The 17,202-nt window shown below is 41.7% G+C and overlaps 1 protein-coding gene and 1 pseudogene across 7 annotated transcripts in view; both read left to right on the forward strand.

Moving 5' to 3' along the window:
* CDC14B (cell division cycle 14B) overlaps window positions 1-17,202 on the forward strand; it is a 97,094-nt gene that overhangs the window by 66,086 nt on the left and 13,806 nt on the right. For 2 of the 7 annotated variants that reach the window (XM_074363033.1, XM_074363038.1), the window contains exons 8-13: window positions 185-272; window positions 570-800; window positions 6,702-6,840; window positions 7,014-7,173; window positions 7,890-7,987; window positions 11,679-11,819. In XM_074363033.1, coding sequence (XP_074219134.1) covers window positions 185-272; window positions 570-800; window positions 6,702-6,840; window positions 7,014-7,173; window positions 7,890-7,987; window positions 11,679-11,793 — 831 coding nt within the window. In that variant the 3' untranslated portion in view covers window positions 11,794-11,819. Of the gene's footprint in view, window positions 1-184; window positions 273-569; window positions 801-6,701; window positions 6,841-7,013; window positions 7,174-7,889; window positions 7,988-11,678; window positions 11,820-16,360; window positions 16,478-17,202 lie in introns of those variants that run through there. The other 5 variants (XM_074363032.1, XM_074363036.1, XM_074363039.1 and 2 more) reach the window with 3 other exon arrangements.
* Window positions 812-6,692, forward strand: LOC123611982 (small ribosomal subunit protein uS12-like; annotated as a pseudogene).

Here is a 17,202-nt window from a genome sequence, read left to right on the forward strand (position 1 = left end):
GGCCAACTGTTCCCTAGAAATAACTCATAGCAGGCTCAGTTTCGTTTCCTGTCTCCTGGGCATTCCTAAACAGCTTTTGTGCTGAAGCAAATGGATTTGAAGTCCTTCAGATACTCAGTAGTGAGAAGGGGCATGGAGAGGAGATTAAATCTAAAAATGAATTGTGCTGGTCTTCCCTTTGCAGAAAGCAGAAAACGGAGATTTAAATTGGATAATACCAGGCCGATTTCTTGCCTTCTGTGGACCTCATTCAAGAACCAGACTTGAAAGTGGTATGCGAAAATATGGGGCCAGTAGAATTTTGTTATTAAAAATATCCATCCTGTATTTTCTTTTGAAAGAGGCCAAAGAGTTAAACTAAGCAGGAGTGTCTTAATTAAGTATGCTTGGTCATTTTAGCACATCATTCTTCCTGGATTTTAACTTTAAAAAAATTTTTTTTTCACAGTTATAGTCAAATTGGTATTCAATCCCCAGTCCAGATACTGTCCCCACCCAGTTACAGGTGAAATTGTTGTCCACTGTTTTCTTTCTGCATTTTACAACATCTGGTGAATTTCTTTATGTAGGTTACCACCAACATTCTCCTGAGGCCTATATTTCGTATTTTAAGAGTCACAACGTTACTACCATCATTCGTCTGAATAAAAGGATGTATGATGCCAAACGCTTTACGAATGCCGGTTTCGATCACTATGATCTTTTTTTTGCGGATGGCAGCACCCCTACTGATGCCATTGTCAAAGAGTTTCTGGGTATTTGTGAAAACGCCGAGGGTGCCGTTGCAGTACACTGTAAAGGTATGTTTCTAGTGTTGGTTAAAGAACGGTGGTCATGCGTGTCTGTACGGGTAGAAACATACCATCCTCATTTAGATTATGTGCCAGGACACATGAAGCTGCCTTTGTTTTTCAAAGATGCTTTTTTTTTCCCTTTTGTGAGTTGCTTTCTTCTTAAAACCTTCTTTCTTTGTTGAGGTATGATTGACATAAAAAGGCTGTTCATATAAAGAATGCTTTAAAAATCCTAATTTTATATGGAAAGCGTGGTAAATTAAGTTGTATTTCTAGGTAACTCTACAAAAGCTTATCATATTAAAATGCATTCATTTATTCCTTAAATATCTATTCAGTGCCTACTGTTTGGTAGGTTCTGGCATATGTTGGTGAGCAGAGCAGACTCCAAGAGCTTTTCTTTGTAGAGTTTATATCCTAACAAGTTGCTAGGTTTTCAGCAGCTAGAACAGTGCCTGGCACTTAATAAATATTTATTGAATGAATGTGTTACAATCCATTTATGGGCATACTAGGATTTATTTAACTTTCCTCCCTTTGTTAGTTAACTAAGAAGACAAGGAATATATTTTTGTTAAGACAAATTCAATATTGGGGAAAAGAAAAACAAAACAGCAAACCTGAGGAATAGCAGAAATCTAATCTCCAGAGTTCCTACATTATAAGATTCAAATGTCCAGTTTTCACCCCCCCCCCAAAAAAAAATCTCAAACAATACAAAGAAACTGGAAAGGATAGCTCAAAGGGGAAAAAAATGAATCAAGAGAAACTGTCCCAAAGAAAGACCAGATGATGGACTTACTAGACAAAGACATTAAAACAACTGTCTTAAAGGTGGTGAGAGAGCTAAAATAAAATGAATACAAAGTGAAGAAAACAACGCATGGACCAAATGGAAATATCAACAGGAGATACAAAACTTTAAAAGGAAAAAAAAATTCTGGAACTGAAATGAAACATGGATTGATGAGGTTCACAAGCGGACATAAGCAGGCAGACAAAAGAAATCAGCAACTTGAAGATAGGATAATTGAAATGATCAGGTCTGAAAAGTAGAAAGAAAAAAGATTGAAATGAGAACCAAATCTAAGGGAACTCTGGGACACCATAAAGTAGGCTGTGAATGGATTGTGGGAATCCCAAAGGGAGAAGGGAGAGAAAGAAACAGAGAGACTTTTTAAAGGGTTACTGTCTAAGAACTTCCCAAATGTGATTAAAGACACAAATGTAAACATCAGAGAGCTCAACAAACTCCAAGCCCAATAAACTCAGACCTACACCAAGATGAAATTCAATCTAAAGCCAGAGACAAAGAGAACCTCGAAAGCAAAGGGAGAGAATCATCTTACCACACACAAGGGCTCCTGGTAAGACCAGCAGTAGATCTCTCATCAGAAACCTTGGAGGTCAGAGGGGAGTGGGCTATGTTTAAAGTGTTGAAGGAAAAAACTTTAACCACAAATCCTCTATCTGGCAAAACTGTCCTTCAGAAATGATGGTGAAATTAAGATATCCCCAGATAACTAAAAGCTGAGAGGGTTTGCTGCCACTAGGCCTGCCTTGCAAGAAATGATAAAGGTTGAATGAAAGGACACCAGACAGTCACTCAAAGCTATATGAAGAAATAAAGACCTCTGTAAAAGTAAATACCTGGACAGTTATAAAAGCTGTTATTATTGTAGCTTTGGTTTGTAAACACTCTAATCAAAAGGCAGAGATTGGAAGAATGCCTTAAAAAAGTAATAACCCAACTACATGCTATCTAAAAGATACTCAGTTTGGATCCAAAGACGCAAATAGGTTGAAAGTGAAAGAATGAGAACTTTCATTTCACTATTTCATTAAATAGTGACCCAAAGAGAGTTGGTTATCAGACAGAATAGACTTTAAATCAAGAAAGCGACAAAAGAGGATGTTATATATTAATGAAAGGCTCATTACAGCGAGAAGATACAACAATTATAAACATTTCACATGCCAAATAACAGACCTTCAAAATACATGAAGGGAAAAGTTGACAGAGTTGAAGGAGAAAACAAGCAGCTGTACAACAACGGTTAGAAATTTCAACATCCCACTTTCAACAAAGGATGGAACAGCCAGACAGAAAATAAGTTGAGAAAGCGGAGACCTTGAGCAACACAACAACTAAATGTAGCGGAGAACCCTGCCCCTCTCCAACAAAATATCGTTTGTCTCAAGTACACATGGGACATGGTAGTGATGGTTGCACAGTGATGTGAACTTGTTAATGCCGCTGTCTCTACACTTAAAAATGGCCAAAATGATCGTCAGAAACTGACCCTAGAGAAACATAGATCTTTGCACTGCCTGACAAAGAATTTTAAGTGTCTGTCTTTAGAATATTCAGTGAGCTCTTCTGCTCACGCCCATGGCCCCAGCAGGATGGGCAAGTTTTGGGGGCTTCATACTGCCTGGAAGCTCCATAGCCACTGACGAGAGCAGACGTGGCATGATCAGTGGAAAAAGAAAGCCCATTTGTGCCCAGCCCTGAAGGCCAACCCTTTTGGAGGCACTTCTCATGCAGAGGTTGTGCTTGAAAAAGTAGAAATTGAAGCCAAATAGCCAAATTCTGCCATCAGGAAATGTGTCAAGATTCAGCTAATCAAGAATGGTCAAAAAAAAAAAATCACAGCCTTTATATGCAATGATGGTTGTTTGGGTTTCACTGAGGAAGATGATGAAGTTCTGGTTGCTGGGTTTGGTCGCAAAGGTCGTGCCGTTGGTGACGTTCCCGGAGTTTGCTTTAAGGCTGTTAAAGTAGCCAGTGTCCCTTGGCTTTATACAAAGGCAAGAAGGAAAGACCAAGGACATGTTTTGACGGTGAAAGCATGATAGTAATAGATTTCCATATGCCTCCCCGACCCCTGCCAAACAAACCAACAAAGCTTACCGAGCTAAAAGGAAGCAGAGAAGTAAATGAAATCAGGAAAATGATGCGTGAACAAAAGTGGTTCAAATGGTAAAGTTTATGTTAGGTATGTTTTACCAAAAGCTTAAAAAAAAATCCAACATCAGTTATTTCATTTTTTTAAAAATTATCATAGGCCGTTGAGGTTATTTTCAGCTGAGCTGCTCATTCAGGACAGTTTTGCCCCCCAGGGGACACTTGATGATGTTTGAAGACATTTTTTTGGTTTTTACAACTTGGGAGGACAGACGCTACTGGTACCTAGCAGGTGGAGGCCAGGGATGTCCCTAAATGTCCCCAAATGCACAGGACAGTCCCCAAAGAATTATCTAGCCCCAAGTGTCAGTAGTGCGGGGTTGAGGAACCCTGATGTTGACTGCTGACCAGTTAAAAATCTGAAAAGGATTCAATATGATTAGATCTTGTTTTGGGAAGAAAATTGATGACAGTGTGAAGGTTGGATTATCAAGTGAAAAGTGAGATTCAGTGTTCATTTGCTCGAGGTACCATAACAGCATACCATAGACTTTGTGACTGACTTAAACAATAAAAATTTGTTTTCTCATAGTTTTGGAGACTAGGAACCTTAAGATTAAGGTGCCAGCCTGGTGTCTGGTGAGGCCTCTCTTCCCGGCTTGTAGACAGCCGCCTTCTCTTTGTCTTCTTTGTACACTCTCTCCTGGTGTCTCTTCCTGTTCTTATAAGGAAGGACACCAGTCCTGTTGGATTTCCCCCCATGACCTTATTTAACCTTAATTCCCTCTGTTAAGGCCCCTTTTCCCAAGATAGTCACATTGGGAGTTAGGACTTCAATATATGGACTTGGGGTGGCACAGTTCGGTCTATAACATTTCTGTTCTCTGGGCACCCAGTATTCATGTCTTTGTGTGTAAAATACATTCAGCCCCTCCTGACAGCCCCGAAAGTCTTAATCCATTTCAGTATCAATTCCAAATCTAAAGTCTCATTTAAATATCACCCAAGTCAGATATGGGTGACCCTCCAGGTATGCTTCATCCTGAGGCAAGTTCCTCCCCAGCCTGAATGTACAACCAGGCAGAGAATACAGGCATAGAATAGACATTCCTCTTCCAAGTGTGAAAGAGGAAAGTGGAACAGGTCCCAGGCAAGTCCGAATCCTAGCAAGGCCAATGCCATTACATCTTTAGGCTCTTTGGCTCCTTTCCCTACAGGCCCACTGGGGTGGCAGCCCATCCCCTTGGCCCAAGGCGGTGGCACTGCCCGTGTGGTTCTAGGCAGGGGCAGCCTGGCCCACTAAAACCACAGAGGGGGGGCCCCTACCCTATGAAACCTGGGAGTTGACAGCCTTGACCTGTGGGCCTGTGGTGGCCGTGGCAGCCAAGCCAATCTCTGCATCACCATCAAGGTCACGCTTCCCTTCTCTTGAAGGATGAGCCATGTTTGCAGCCAGTGACTTCTATTGTCCAGTCCATAGCATCTCCAAAATCTACAAGCCTTCCTTTATTTCATCCTGTTTCTGTCCCCTTTGGTCCACAGTGGCAGCATGTCTGTTGGTGTAACCCCATCACTATTTTTGGCTTCTGCGGAGATGGCTGATTAAATCCATGGGCAGTATCTTTATGGAATTGATGGTTCGATCACACCCTTCGTATCTGGAACACACTTTCTCACTTTTTGCAAAATGAATAGGCTTAGAATTTTCTAAATGTTTAGTTTCTCGTTCCTTTTTGCTCAATAGTTCAGTTCACCTCTCTCCTCTCACATCAGTGAGGGAAACCAGGCTGTGCCATCAACATTCTGCTTACAAATCTAAATCTCCTTTGCTAAACATCCAAGGTCGTCACTCAGAAGTTGTGCATCCCACAGAGCACTAGAACACAATTGAGCCAGGTTTTCTTCCACTTTCTAACAAGGACTGCCTTCCTTCCGGTTTCCAATAACATGTTCCTTGTTTCCACCCGAGTCCGCGCGAGAATCACCATTAACACCCGTATTCCTACCAACAGTCCCTTCAAGGCAACCTTGGTTTTTTTTTTTTTTAACATGTGCTTTAAAACCCTCCCAGCCTTTACAATTCCAGTGCCGGTCACTTCCACATTTTTACGTATTTGTTATAGTAGCATGCCACTTCACAAGTACCAAAATCTGTGTTAGTGGGGGTCTTCCAGAGAACCAGAACCAGTAGGTTATGTATATAGAGAGAAGGAGATTTATCAAAAGGCATTAGTTTACATGAATATGTAGGCTGACGAGTCTAAAATCTGTAGTGTGAACTGGCAAGGTAGAGACCCAGGAGAGCCAGTGGTGCAGTTGAAGTCCAAAGGCAGCCTGCTGGAGAATTCCCTCTAGCTTTGTAAGGCCAGTATTTTTGTTCTGTTCAGATTTTTCAACTGATTGGGTGAGGCCCACCCACGTTATGGAGGGCAGTCAGCTTACTCAACGTCTGCCAGTCTCAGCCAAATACACCTGCCAGGTAGGCACATGACATTAACCATCACAGGAGGTAATGACTGTGGTCTAGTTGAGAGTAAAGGAGGGCAGCCAGAATAGAGTGAGAAAATGTCCACATGAAAATAGATACAGAAGTAGAGAAGGAAAAAACTATTGGATGAGGGAGAAAGTACAAGATTATAAGACTGTATTTTTGGAAAGATGATGGTACCATTGACAGAAAACCCAGAGTATAAAATACTACACTGAGAATCATCAATTAGAAAGTGATTTTCAGTCCTGGCTGAAACAGAGAATCATCTGGAGGATTTTAGGAATCTCTATGTCCAGGCTCCATCACATACCAAGTAAATCAGAATTCTGGAGGTAAGAGCCAGTATTTTAAAAAAGAACTTTCCAGTTGATCATACTATGCATCAAAGCATGAGAACTGTTGTCAGGAAGAGCAGAATCATGGGGAAGCCTTTTTAAAAAATTCCACCTGCCCAACAAAATTCGGGAGCTCACGAGACCAGGTCTCATTGGCTTGTGTCTTTTCCTAGCTGGCCTTGGGCGGACAGGCACTCTGATAGCCTGCTACATCATGAAGCATTACAGGATGACAGCCACCGAGACCATTGCCTGGATCAGAATCTGCAGACCCGGCTCAGTGATCGGGCCTCAGCAACAATTTTTGATGATGTAAGTAGACAGAGAGCTTGTGTGATTCCTCAGGGAACACGTGGGTCTGGAAGATGAGGGGAAGTAGAATTTTTCTCAGTCTCCAGTAAAAGCAGGTAGTCTAGTAGGAGAAAGTTGTTCGTATGTATCTTTCTGGAAAGCTGTATTTTGATGTTGTTATTTAAATGCTCTAGGAAACAGGCAAGCCTCTGGTTGGAAGGTGACTGTTTTCGTCAAAAGTTAAGGGGTCAGGAGAACGGAAGGCACAGAGCAGCCGTCTCAAAACTCCTCGTGGCTGTTGATGACATTTCAATCAATGGGGTCAAGAATCAGGACAAACAAGAACCTGAGCTGGTAATCGGACCACCCCCATCACGCTGTTTTCATTGCTTCCGGTGCTGCTGAGAGTCTTTCAGAAGGGCGTGGAGAAAATTGTAGATCAAAATAATAAAGCACATTTTGAGGGGTTATTGTTACACATCTTTTTTTTTTTTTTTTAAATAACTTACTGCCCTCTCTAGGCACTTTTTTAGTCAAAATAGTTAAAACAAGGTATGTGTCCATAAAACTAAAGTTTTTTGGGTTTTGTTTTTTGTTTTTTACTCACAAGGCATTGGTGATAAAAAGAGGTATGTGAAAATGGACACAGTGACGCCCTCTCCCCCATTTCTTCCCATTAGGGAGCCAGTTGTTCTCAAATGGAGAACTTTAAAGAACCAAGAGTTTAGGGAGGAAGGTAGCAGTACTAGATTAAGGGGTGGTAAGTAGATTGTGAAATTAAAAATAAAAAGAATTTTTTCAGTATTGAAAACCCATTTCGCCTCTTCACTGTCAAAATGTTTGATAACAACAGTGCTGTTGGGTTCTCTGTGAAAGTCAGCTCTTGGTTGTCTTGAAAGGGGTCCTGTAGCTTTATTCTGAGAGGAGCAGGGTATTTGGGGGTTCACCAGGAAGCTGAAGTATGTTTGCGTGTGTCTGTGTGTGGTCTGTATTGGATAAATGCACCTGCTACGCTTCACTGCCTTAAGTACAACGTAAATCATTAGCTCAGTGTTCTTTTACTCACACAGTACAGCGATGACGATGAGATCAACGGAGTGACACAAGGTGATAGACTTCGGGCCCTGAAAAGCAGAAGACAATCAAAAGCAAACGCAATTCCCCTCACGTGAGTCTGACTTCCTTCATGTGGTTGATGGCACTGAATATGTGTACGAGGTCGTTTTGTTTTGTTTTGTTTTGTTTTTTCCTGTGCATTTTTCTCCGTGGTTGCGTGCCCATTAATGCCATTTTGAAATGAGTACGTTATTTAAAATCTAGGGGTCTTGCCTAAGAAGTTCTTTGCGATCCTTTATCTGTCTTCTGTTGTAACCTCACCAGCCTGTGGGGATAGGAAAGCAATATGAGGAATTTTTTTTCTCCTTGGATAATCATCATGTGACATCCTCAAGAGAGTGACGGCAGATGTAAACTGTACGACAGCCTAGTTATTAAAATGGTGAATTTCTTTGAATTCAGTACCATATTACAGAGAATTTGTTTTGATAATGGTAGAATTTAATTCATGGTGACATGGTGGCGTAATGTCACTATATGATTTTAGGTCAACAGTGAACTGATTAAACTATATTTTTGTGTTATTGCTTGAGGAATGGTTTTCAAGTTACAGAAGAAGGTTTAGCGTGGGGACAGGAAGTTCTATAGTTATTGGGTGGTGTGTGCAGGTCCGCTCGTGCTTGCTTGCGGAAGTGTTGGATGGGATTCAATCTCATGGAATATCCCAGATTGGTAGAAAGATACGTGGAATCAGAACACTTGGCCACTGTATTTTCCCTAGGGTATTACTTAGCACATGCTCCTACCTGTGCCACTGGATCCCTTCCTTCTGGTGACTTCCCTTTTCCTTGTGGAGTGGGTACCAAATTTCAGCCCCTTTTTGCTGGGGCTCGGGGTGATGGAGATAGGTCTTTTTATTATTCAGGAAGCACCTTGTAATATGATTAAGAACTAATGACATGGTCATGGCAGAGAAGACAAGGCCTTTTTAGTTAAAAGTGATTCTTCACTGGTATCTCCTTGTAATCTTAAATTGCAAAGTAGAATTAGACTTAATGGCGTGTGTCGTCATGGGCCAGTGCCTTGGGAGATGCTTAAAAGACCCAAAGAAAAGAACTGAGTTTTCCAAAATAAAGTGCCAAGTGAATGACAGGCATCAATATTGATTATAGGCATTAATTAAGCATTCTTTCTGAAGTTTAGTGGTGCATTCAGTCAACTAGAATGCTTTAAGAATGGTGCATTTTATGTAATTTATTCCAAATGCCATTTTGTTTTTAATTTCATTCTAAGCCTTCATTTAAGGTCTTACTGATTCTTTTTATTTAGACATGGAGGAAATAATCATTCAAATAATCATTCTGAAGCCAATTTTAGACATGGGGGAAAAATCTAGTGCCCCAGAGCAGTGCTTCTCAAAATGTGCATTTAAGCCTCGTGGGGGGCTTGTTCAAATGCAGGTGATGGTCAGTGGGTCTGGGGTGCCACCTGTGATTCTGCATTTCTGGCCAGCTCCCAGGTGTTGCATATGCTGCTGGTCCAGGGACCACACTTAGAACCGCAAGCCCTAGAAAATGGGTGATTTTATGGGTTGCTTTTAGCCGTGTGCAGGTTTTTTTTTTTGTTCTGTGTTTAAGAATCTGCAGCATCAATTTATTTCCCCGTAGTTTCTTGCCTTCTGTTCAGAAGTCAAGTTGGGAGCCAGGGCACGGGAGTTCCACTTGGTCAAAGGTTCGGTAGGGCTTAAAGGAAATTTCCTTTAGCCACTCTTGAGTCCGTGTTTTCTAAGAGTTCAAGTCCCCTGATGCTTTTTTTTTTCTAGAAAAATGGAGACTATATTAAGAGTCTCTTTCATACCTGGTGGGTATGTGGTAACATAAAAGGAAACAACGAACGTAGACTAAATTTCTAAATATTGTTGGAAACCGGAAGGTAACGCTAGATGCTATGACATTCACCGTGGTATGTGAGGTTCTCTGGGATGAAAGTTGAATGGATCAGCGATGCTTGAGTGAAGGTAACCAGCAACAAGGGCTGGGTGGAGGAGAGACCAGCCTCTGTGCTGCGCATTCGGCTACTTAATTGTTTATACCCTCCTTACCCCCAGTGGGAATGAAGGGCACTGGCCCTTTGCTCTGAAGCGCTCTTGGCATATGTTACGACAACCAAGTAAAAACGGTAAAAGCTTAAAAAAAAAAAAAAAAAAAGCTAATTTAATATAAGATTTCCCCTAATTGTAATTTTAATCCCCTAAACAGTAAAATAAATAGCCTCCCAACTGCCCTCCTCCCTTACACACAATTAACAGACTTTTTAAGTCGCACTTTTACAGGAAAAAGCAAAAATGCTAAAATTCTTCTAAGCAATTAATTATGTGTAAAGACCCCGGGGAATTTAAGATTAGTCACAGCAAATTTCTTTTTCTTCTCCTTACATTTTGCTTATCCCCTCCTCTGCTTTTTCAGACCCTCTTTGCTATTAGAATCATCTCTTTTTTTGCTCTTACTGGGAGCTCCTTTGGCCCTAGAAGAGGCGGTCAACTGGAGAGATTTCCTTTCCTTCCCAAGTCTTCGTGTTATTTTAGAAATAAAAGTCCCCCGAGAAGAGAGTTGGCAACAGCAGCTTGGGTTGAGAAATCTAAATCCATTTCCTGCCTTCAGATTTTGACCCATCTGTCAAAGCGGACACGTTCGTTTGCTTTGCTGTTGGCACTTAGCCGACTGAAAACACTTACAAGAGGGAAAAATCAGTGAAAAAATATGAGTGCTGGTGATTCTTAGGCAAAAGTGATAGCACATAAAATAGTCAAATCATGGGTTTCTATTTTGCAAACAGTATTTGGGGAGAGTTAAAGTTGCTAGACATTGTGAAATAGTAATTTTCTCAGAGAGCTTGTCTGACCCTGACTGCCGTGAAGACAGGAAGTCATGTAGCACCGTGGTCTTGCAGTGACCCTCAGAACCTGGTGGCAAGTATATTACTGTCTGTGCTAAAACAGACCTGGTGGATTTTGTAACGTTCTTCACGCTGCCTGCCTTTCTGCATCGTAGTAATGCTTTCTGCTAGGTGTGTCAGGGGTAAGGGAAATGATACATGAAGACTGCGTCCAACAAGGGAATAGGTAAAGACATAATTAGCCTTGAAAAACCCTTAGATCCCCCTTAACAGTATACTATAGATGGGTATTTTTCAGCCTTGGAAAATAATTCTTGAGCTTTACTAGGGGAACAAATCCTGTATTTGTAATTGTGCCTCCTATGAGGTTGTTAATTACCAGTCCAGGGCGGTTTTTTTTTAATTTTATTTTGTTGAATTATAGTCAGTTTACAATGTTGTGTCAATTTCCAGTGTACAGCACAATTTTTCAGTTGTCCATGAACATACATATATTAATTGTCAGCCCAGGACTTTTTTTTTTTCTTTGGTTTGGTTGCTTGGTTTTGCCCCCTTTTCCCTCTGTGGCTTGGTTGAATTTTCTCTGTGTGTGTCTTGTGTTTTTTTGAAGAATGTCAATCCCTTAGGTACGACTCTGGTTTCTGGATGGTACAATTAAATTAACACGGGGGTGGTCACCCGATGAGAGATGGGGTCTAATCTTTTGTTTCCAAATATCAAAATCCGTTTGAAACCGAGGATAGCATTTTTTTTCCCCCCAACATAAAATGGCGCAGTTTTATCCCCGTCTCCCGCCCCTTTGCCTCACAGGGTGTCTGAAATTCACACATGGCTTTATTTATGTATGATTTTGTTTATTTTGGCCTCCCAGTTTGAACATCTGTTCTCTCCCCTCCGCCCCTTTCCAGATGTTCCCTAGCTGTGCTGACCTCTGCACTGTGTAGTGTTGTCATCTGGTGGATTGTGTGTGACTACCTTCTCCCCACCCTGCTATTCTGTCTCGATGGTTTAAGGACACAGTAGCCATCAGGACCCTTTGACAGATAGCTGTAAGTGTCCCGTTCCGTTTTCCTACGAGAGTTCCCCTCTGGTGTCCGCTGTGTTTCTCGTGATGCATGCTCTTCTGTCAGCTCTTCTCGCTGTGTTCATTTGCCATTTCCCAAACGTTCTCATTCTGAATCTTTTCACTTAATGCGCTGGGTGGCGGGGAGGGAAATTTTCGCTGTTCTTTTCATACGTATAAAAATAACACTTTGCTTTTAAGATGTGCTTACTCTTAACAGAGTTTTTGAAATAGCAATTTATAATGACCCTGAAGGAGTTTCTTTTCCCTGTGAAAAATCGTTTGAGATGATTGGGGTGGCTTTCTTTCAGTCAGTTGTCTGTACAGCTTTCCTCTCGTTTTCTAGAGTAAGTATCTTTAATATAGCCTTTCCCATCTAGCAAAAAGAATTTTCCCACCGATTTTCTGATGTTGGTGAAGATTTGTTTTTGTGGCCATGAGGTCTAGTGAGCATCGCATCCCATCTCACCTCTGATTCTGCCTTGGTACACAGCACACTGGGCAGGCACCTGCCTCCCTAAGAAGTCTTCTGTCTTGAGTCTGCAGGATTTTCTCCTCTGCCTCATTTCACTTCCTCCGCTGTAGGGAATACAGTCAAGTATAGTTTTCAACACCTGATGTTAAAGGAAGATAAGAAAGCAGAGAAGACTGGAGTCCTTTGTCTGTGTTTGTGTTTCCACGCGACAGTCACCATGCACCTCACTCCCTCCCGCTCTCCTCCTTTCCCAGAAGTAACCAGAACGCCTTTATTAGGTTCATAGAGGCAGGATTTGTGTTCTCTTGATATCTTTCGTCTTGAATGCATCCCTTAATAGTGAAGAGACTCCTTTTCTGCAGAGGAATGTGGCAAGGAGCTTGCCCGGGAATGTCATGTTCTTAAGACCAAGAGCACAGGAAGGAAGGAGGGTGTATGCTGTGAGACTGTGGTTTACCGCTAACCTCTTCCGTCTAGGCTGCATTCTTCTTTCTCCAAAACTTTCTCTTTAGCTCATATTTGAAGAATTCCTTATCTTGTTCCAACTTGTGCTTGAGAGTTACAAAGGGACACAGAAGTGCCTTCTAGGATCTCCTCCAAAACAAAATTCCATTGCAGCCAACTTGAGTACCTCGTGGTTTCGCTGAGTGTCTTCAGATGTCTAGAAAGACTTAAACATCTGACAGATGCCATTCTTTTCAAAATTGAGAGAAAACTGCCTAACACGTTCTTATTTATGACACTTAAAAATATCTTATTAATACAAGGTTGTTATTACAGAGGCACACCTGCTCTCTTCCTGGTATGGATTACCCCCTGAGATGTTTTCTTCTGTTACTTCTCTTAATGAGCTTAGATTTTACGTGCTCTGACTCAGGACCATCACACACGGCGTAGATGTATTTTTCTCCAGCTATTTCAAGTGGCAAAGATGTTTCAAACAGGTTGAGTCCTTGCTAATAATACTTAGGCACTTCATGGTTGTATTATTTTTTGCAGAGTAAACTTTAAAAAATGGTCTCTATGAGTCTCTTTTCTTTTTAATATTCTATGTAAGACATAGCCTTTTTTGTTGTTGTTATTACTGACATTTGCCAGTGTATTTCGGGAGCCAAAGCGGAGTATTCAGTTTAGCCCGCCTGATTAGTTTGGAGTTTACAGAATCAAGCTGTCAACAGTGAGAGTGATGTCAGCAGGCAGGAGCCTTGCCGTCACCCTCCGAGGTGACTGCTCATGGGCACCATGGTTGGCATTGGCCTCTGTTGGCTGACAGTGTAGCATCACCTTGTGCCTGGAGAGCTTGCCTGTCTCAGCCCTTCACATGCTGTGCAGACGCTCAGACAGTGGGGAAGGCATCTCTGCAGGGGGCAGGGACTCAGCGCCATCATTCTGAAGGCTCCTTTTCAATCAGTGGTGGCGTGTGAATAGTGCACGGTTGCCCCGGTGGAATCTCTTCCTGGAACTAAACATTTCTGTCCAAAGCATTCGGTGGCTTTCTAAGTGAGAGACCCGGCTTGGCAATATTCTGCTTTGCTGGACGCCTCGAGTTGCAAGTATCTTTATGTCCCAAACCTGAAAATCTTAGGCCTCAAAAGATAACTACCGAGAAGAAAGTCAGCTGCAGTGTGGACAAGAGGTGAAAGAGAGGACTGAGGGTGAGGGTTCCGTCCGGGAAAGACGGGCAGGAGGAGTGACGTGTTGAATGTTGGCCTGCGCAGCCCTGTGGTTGGCCTGGTGTGCAGGGTGGGAGCTGGCGAGGGAACACTTCACGCATGTTTGCCAGCTCAACCCACCGCATGGTGTTACTTGTAGAATATCTCAGGTAATTTCTAAGCGCATTGCTGGCGTTTTTTTTTCCCCTACTTTATTGAAGCCTCGCCTACAGATGTAATAACCGCTCTGTTGTTAATGCAAGTAACTGGGGACCAGAATTCTTTGCTGATGCGGGTGATGCCCCCCAAATTTCCGTCATGCTCTTATTTTCAAAATTCCACACAAATTATTAGCTATTAATATTATATTACTTCACATGAATGGTTTACACCAATTTCACAGAGAAATGAATACTTTTAAAAAGATGTTTCTTATCAGCCTAAAATACGATTCAGCAGTAGCTTCTTGTTCTGTATAGTGTTTAAGCATCACGGTTAAATAGGTAAGAAGCCAGGAGGTGCGTTTCCTAAGCAGGCGACGTGTTGGCTCTTGTTTTTTTGCCCTCATAGTAATGATTTTATAGTGTGATAGTTTTCTAGACTTTTGGCCATAAATGGCCTCAAGTTATTTGCAGAGTAGATGCGGTGTTTCAGACAAAGCCAACAGGAGTCTCATTTTCTCCATTTGTGAAAATGGAGATGAAAACCCACGAGCCTTGCTGCGCAGCTGAGAGGCGCCGGGACAGCGATGGCGACGCCGGGCACCGGGCCCGGGCTTCAGAAGCAGCTGCGGGGGACTTGCGGGTTGTCTCTGTTGTCGTTTTGTTTTTCTGCATGAAAAACTCTAGGTTCGGATCCTTAGCTGAGACACCTAACTAGTTCCTCCTCACTTAATATAATCATAAAGAATTTTAAAATAAATCCCTTGTGTTCCAGGGTGAAATTTAAATGCGGGGGCAGTCGGTGTCCTCTGTGATCATATGTCCTCACGTTCATTTTCTGTTGTGTTAGAACATTCGGCATCTAGGGTGAGAAAACTATCAGAAATCCTGGCTCGTTTACCCAGGATCAGTTTCCCTCAGTGAGACTGGAGGCCTGATTCAGAAATACTGCCTGGATGGAGAGAAACAGCTGGGAGAGCCTTTCCCTCAGCCCTTCCCTCCCTCACTTCCCCAAACAGCTTGAAAACCACTGACCTCCAGTGCAATCAGCCCTCTGGGTTTGTTTGGTTTTTTTTAGTGATGAGAAGTTAGCATTTTACTAAATGTTGAATATCCTATGGTTTGGGTGATACTACTATGATAAGAACTTATTAATCTTTACTCCACTTGAAGGACTTGGTTTTGGTTAGTAACTAACATGATATTAACTTAGGGCTGGGAGGTAGGACTGACTACTAGTTCGTTGTAATGGTTTCTTTTTACTCACGAGCTGGGTTCTCATAAGTTGTTGACTGTCTCCCCTTTATGTTTGGATGTGAGAGGAGGGAGCATTTTAAAAGAAATGCTTTCTCTCACAGAGAAGTAAAAAGTTGAGGATATGTAAACGTGTGTGTATGCAGATGCAGTTCAGTGTTTTAGTCACTATGTCTTAAAGAAAAGAATTGCTTGTAAACTTCTGTGATGTTTTCTGCTGTTTTCTCTATGACAATTCCATGAGGGATTTTAAAACCCCCTCTGCTTGTGAACAAGGGGTTCTGTGTGGGTTTTATCTGAAGGTGTTCTTTCTGATTCATGAATTTGCCTCCGGGGTAATTACTCCCACAGGCATCAGTTCCTTGAGATTTCTAGAGTTTAATTAAATCAAATTTCACAAAATTGAGACAGTTTCCCTTTCACGTTAATGGTGCTTGGTGACTTCAGTGAGTAGTTGTAATCCAGACAAAAAAATGTTTGCTTGAACAGACTTTCAAAGTTTGAAATGTTATAAACATTAGTATTGATGTAAGGTTTATTGCTTGTGCTTCGAGCTCTGAAGAGTGAATATTGTGTAGATATTTATATTCATAGTCTTTAGAATTTGAGTTTTTTAAAATGATTTCTTGTTTTCATGACTAGAATTCTGAGAATCTATTTTTACTTTGGGGCCCAAAGATTTGTTTTACTGGTGTATGTCTTTGGTGTGGGAATTGTTCAACATGCCAGGTCATTTGTTTTCCAAAAGCAAAGTTCTCTGATTATCTTCGTGTAAAGCTTCATAGGGAAATGAGGCGATTTATTTCAGACGACTTGGTATAAAAAAAAAGTGTGTTTCAGATATTTTTTGGCAAATGTGTTTGTGGAAAATCCTATCGGTTCTCAAGAAAATAATTTGCACTGGAGAGCCAAAATGCCTTCCTCTGACAACCACTTGCGAATTGTTCCAGTGAATGTAATGTTATTTTTTTCCAACTGTTTTCAGAGTAATTCTTCAGTCCAGTGTTCAGCGCTGTAAAACGTCTGAACCTAACATTTCTGGCAGTGCAGGCATTACTAAAAGAACCACCAGATCTGCTTCCAGAAAAAGCAGTTTTAAAAGGTGAGAAAAGAATCCTACTCTTCTGAAAAATTTCAAGCATTGGTTTTCCAGTTTAATCTTCTGGAGATAGAAGTGAAGACGGGAGAAAGCAGGGCTCCTGTGTTGGGAAATTAATCAAAAGGGTTTGACGTGTTCATCAAAGGACATCTGGACCAGGTTAACGCAGGCTTTTGTTTGGTTTTGCTTTTTTTTTTCCAGAGGTGATTCTCAACACTGGAAATGTAGTCTTTGGGTCATAATATGGGCCAGTGGAGGATGTTGTACTTACATAAATTCTTAAATTGAGAATTTCCAAAGCTCTCTGTCAGCACGTGGAGGAAATCTTTCCTGTCTGTGTATCAGACGCAACATGATTACTGGAGAATTCACTGCAGTTACTTGTGATGGTGGAAAAAGGGGAATTCTAGTGAGTTTGGGATGCTTCTTTGCCTCGTGTGGCTGTCCTCTTGGCCACAGGCTACACCTCAAGGGGCAGCTCCTTCACCTTCCAGCCCAGCATCCTTCACTTCCTTCAGACAGCCTTGCACCAGAAGACAGACACGTTCCGTGACCAAATCTATGACTCGCCATTGTTTGTGGATATTTATCACGGACCAAGGCAAACATTTTCCTTTTTAACGTATTTCAAAAGCGTCTCTTTTTAGAGGAGAGCAGTTAACCCATCTGTCTCAGGAGGGGAGGCAGCGCCTTCTTTGTGTTTGTGTAGGCTGTGCCTGGAGCTGGCA

The sequence above is a fragment of the Camelus bactrianus genome, chromosome 4, assembly GCF_048773025.1.
Source record: "Camelus bactrianus isolate YW-2024 breed Bactrian camel chromosome 4, ASM4877302v1, whole genome shotgun sequence".
In the NCBI taxonomy this organism is placed as follows: Eukaryota; Metazoa; Chordata; class Mammalia; order Artiodactyla; family Camelidae; genus Camelus; species Camelus bactrianus.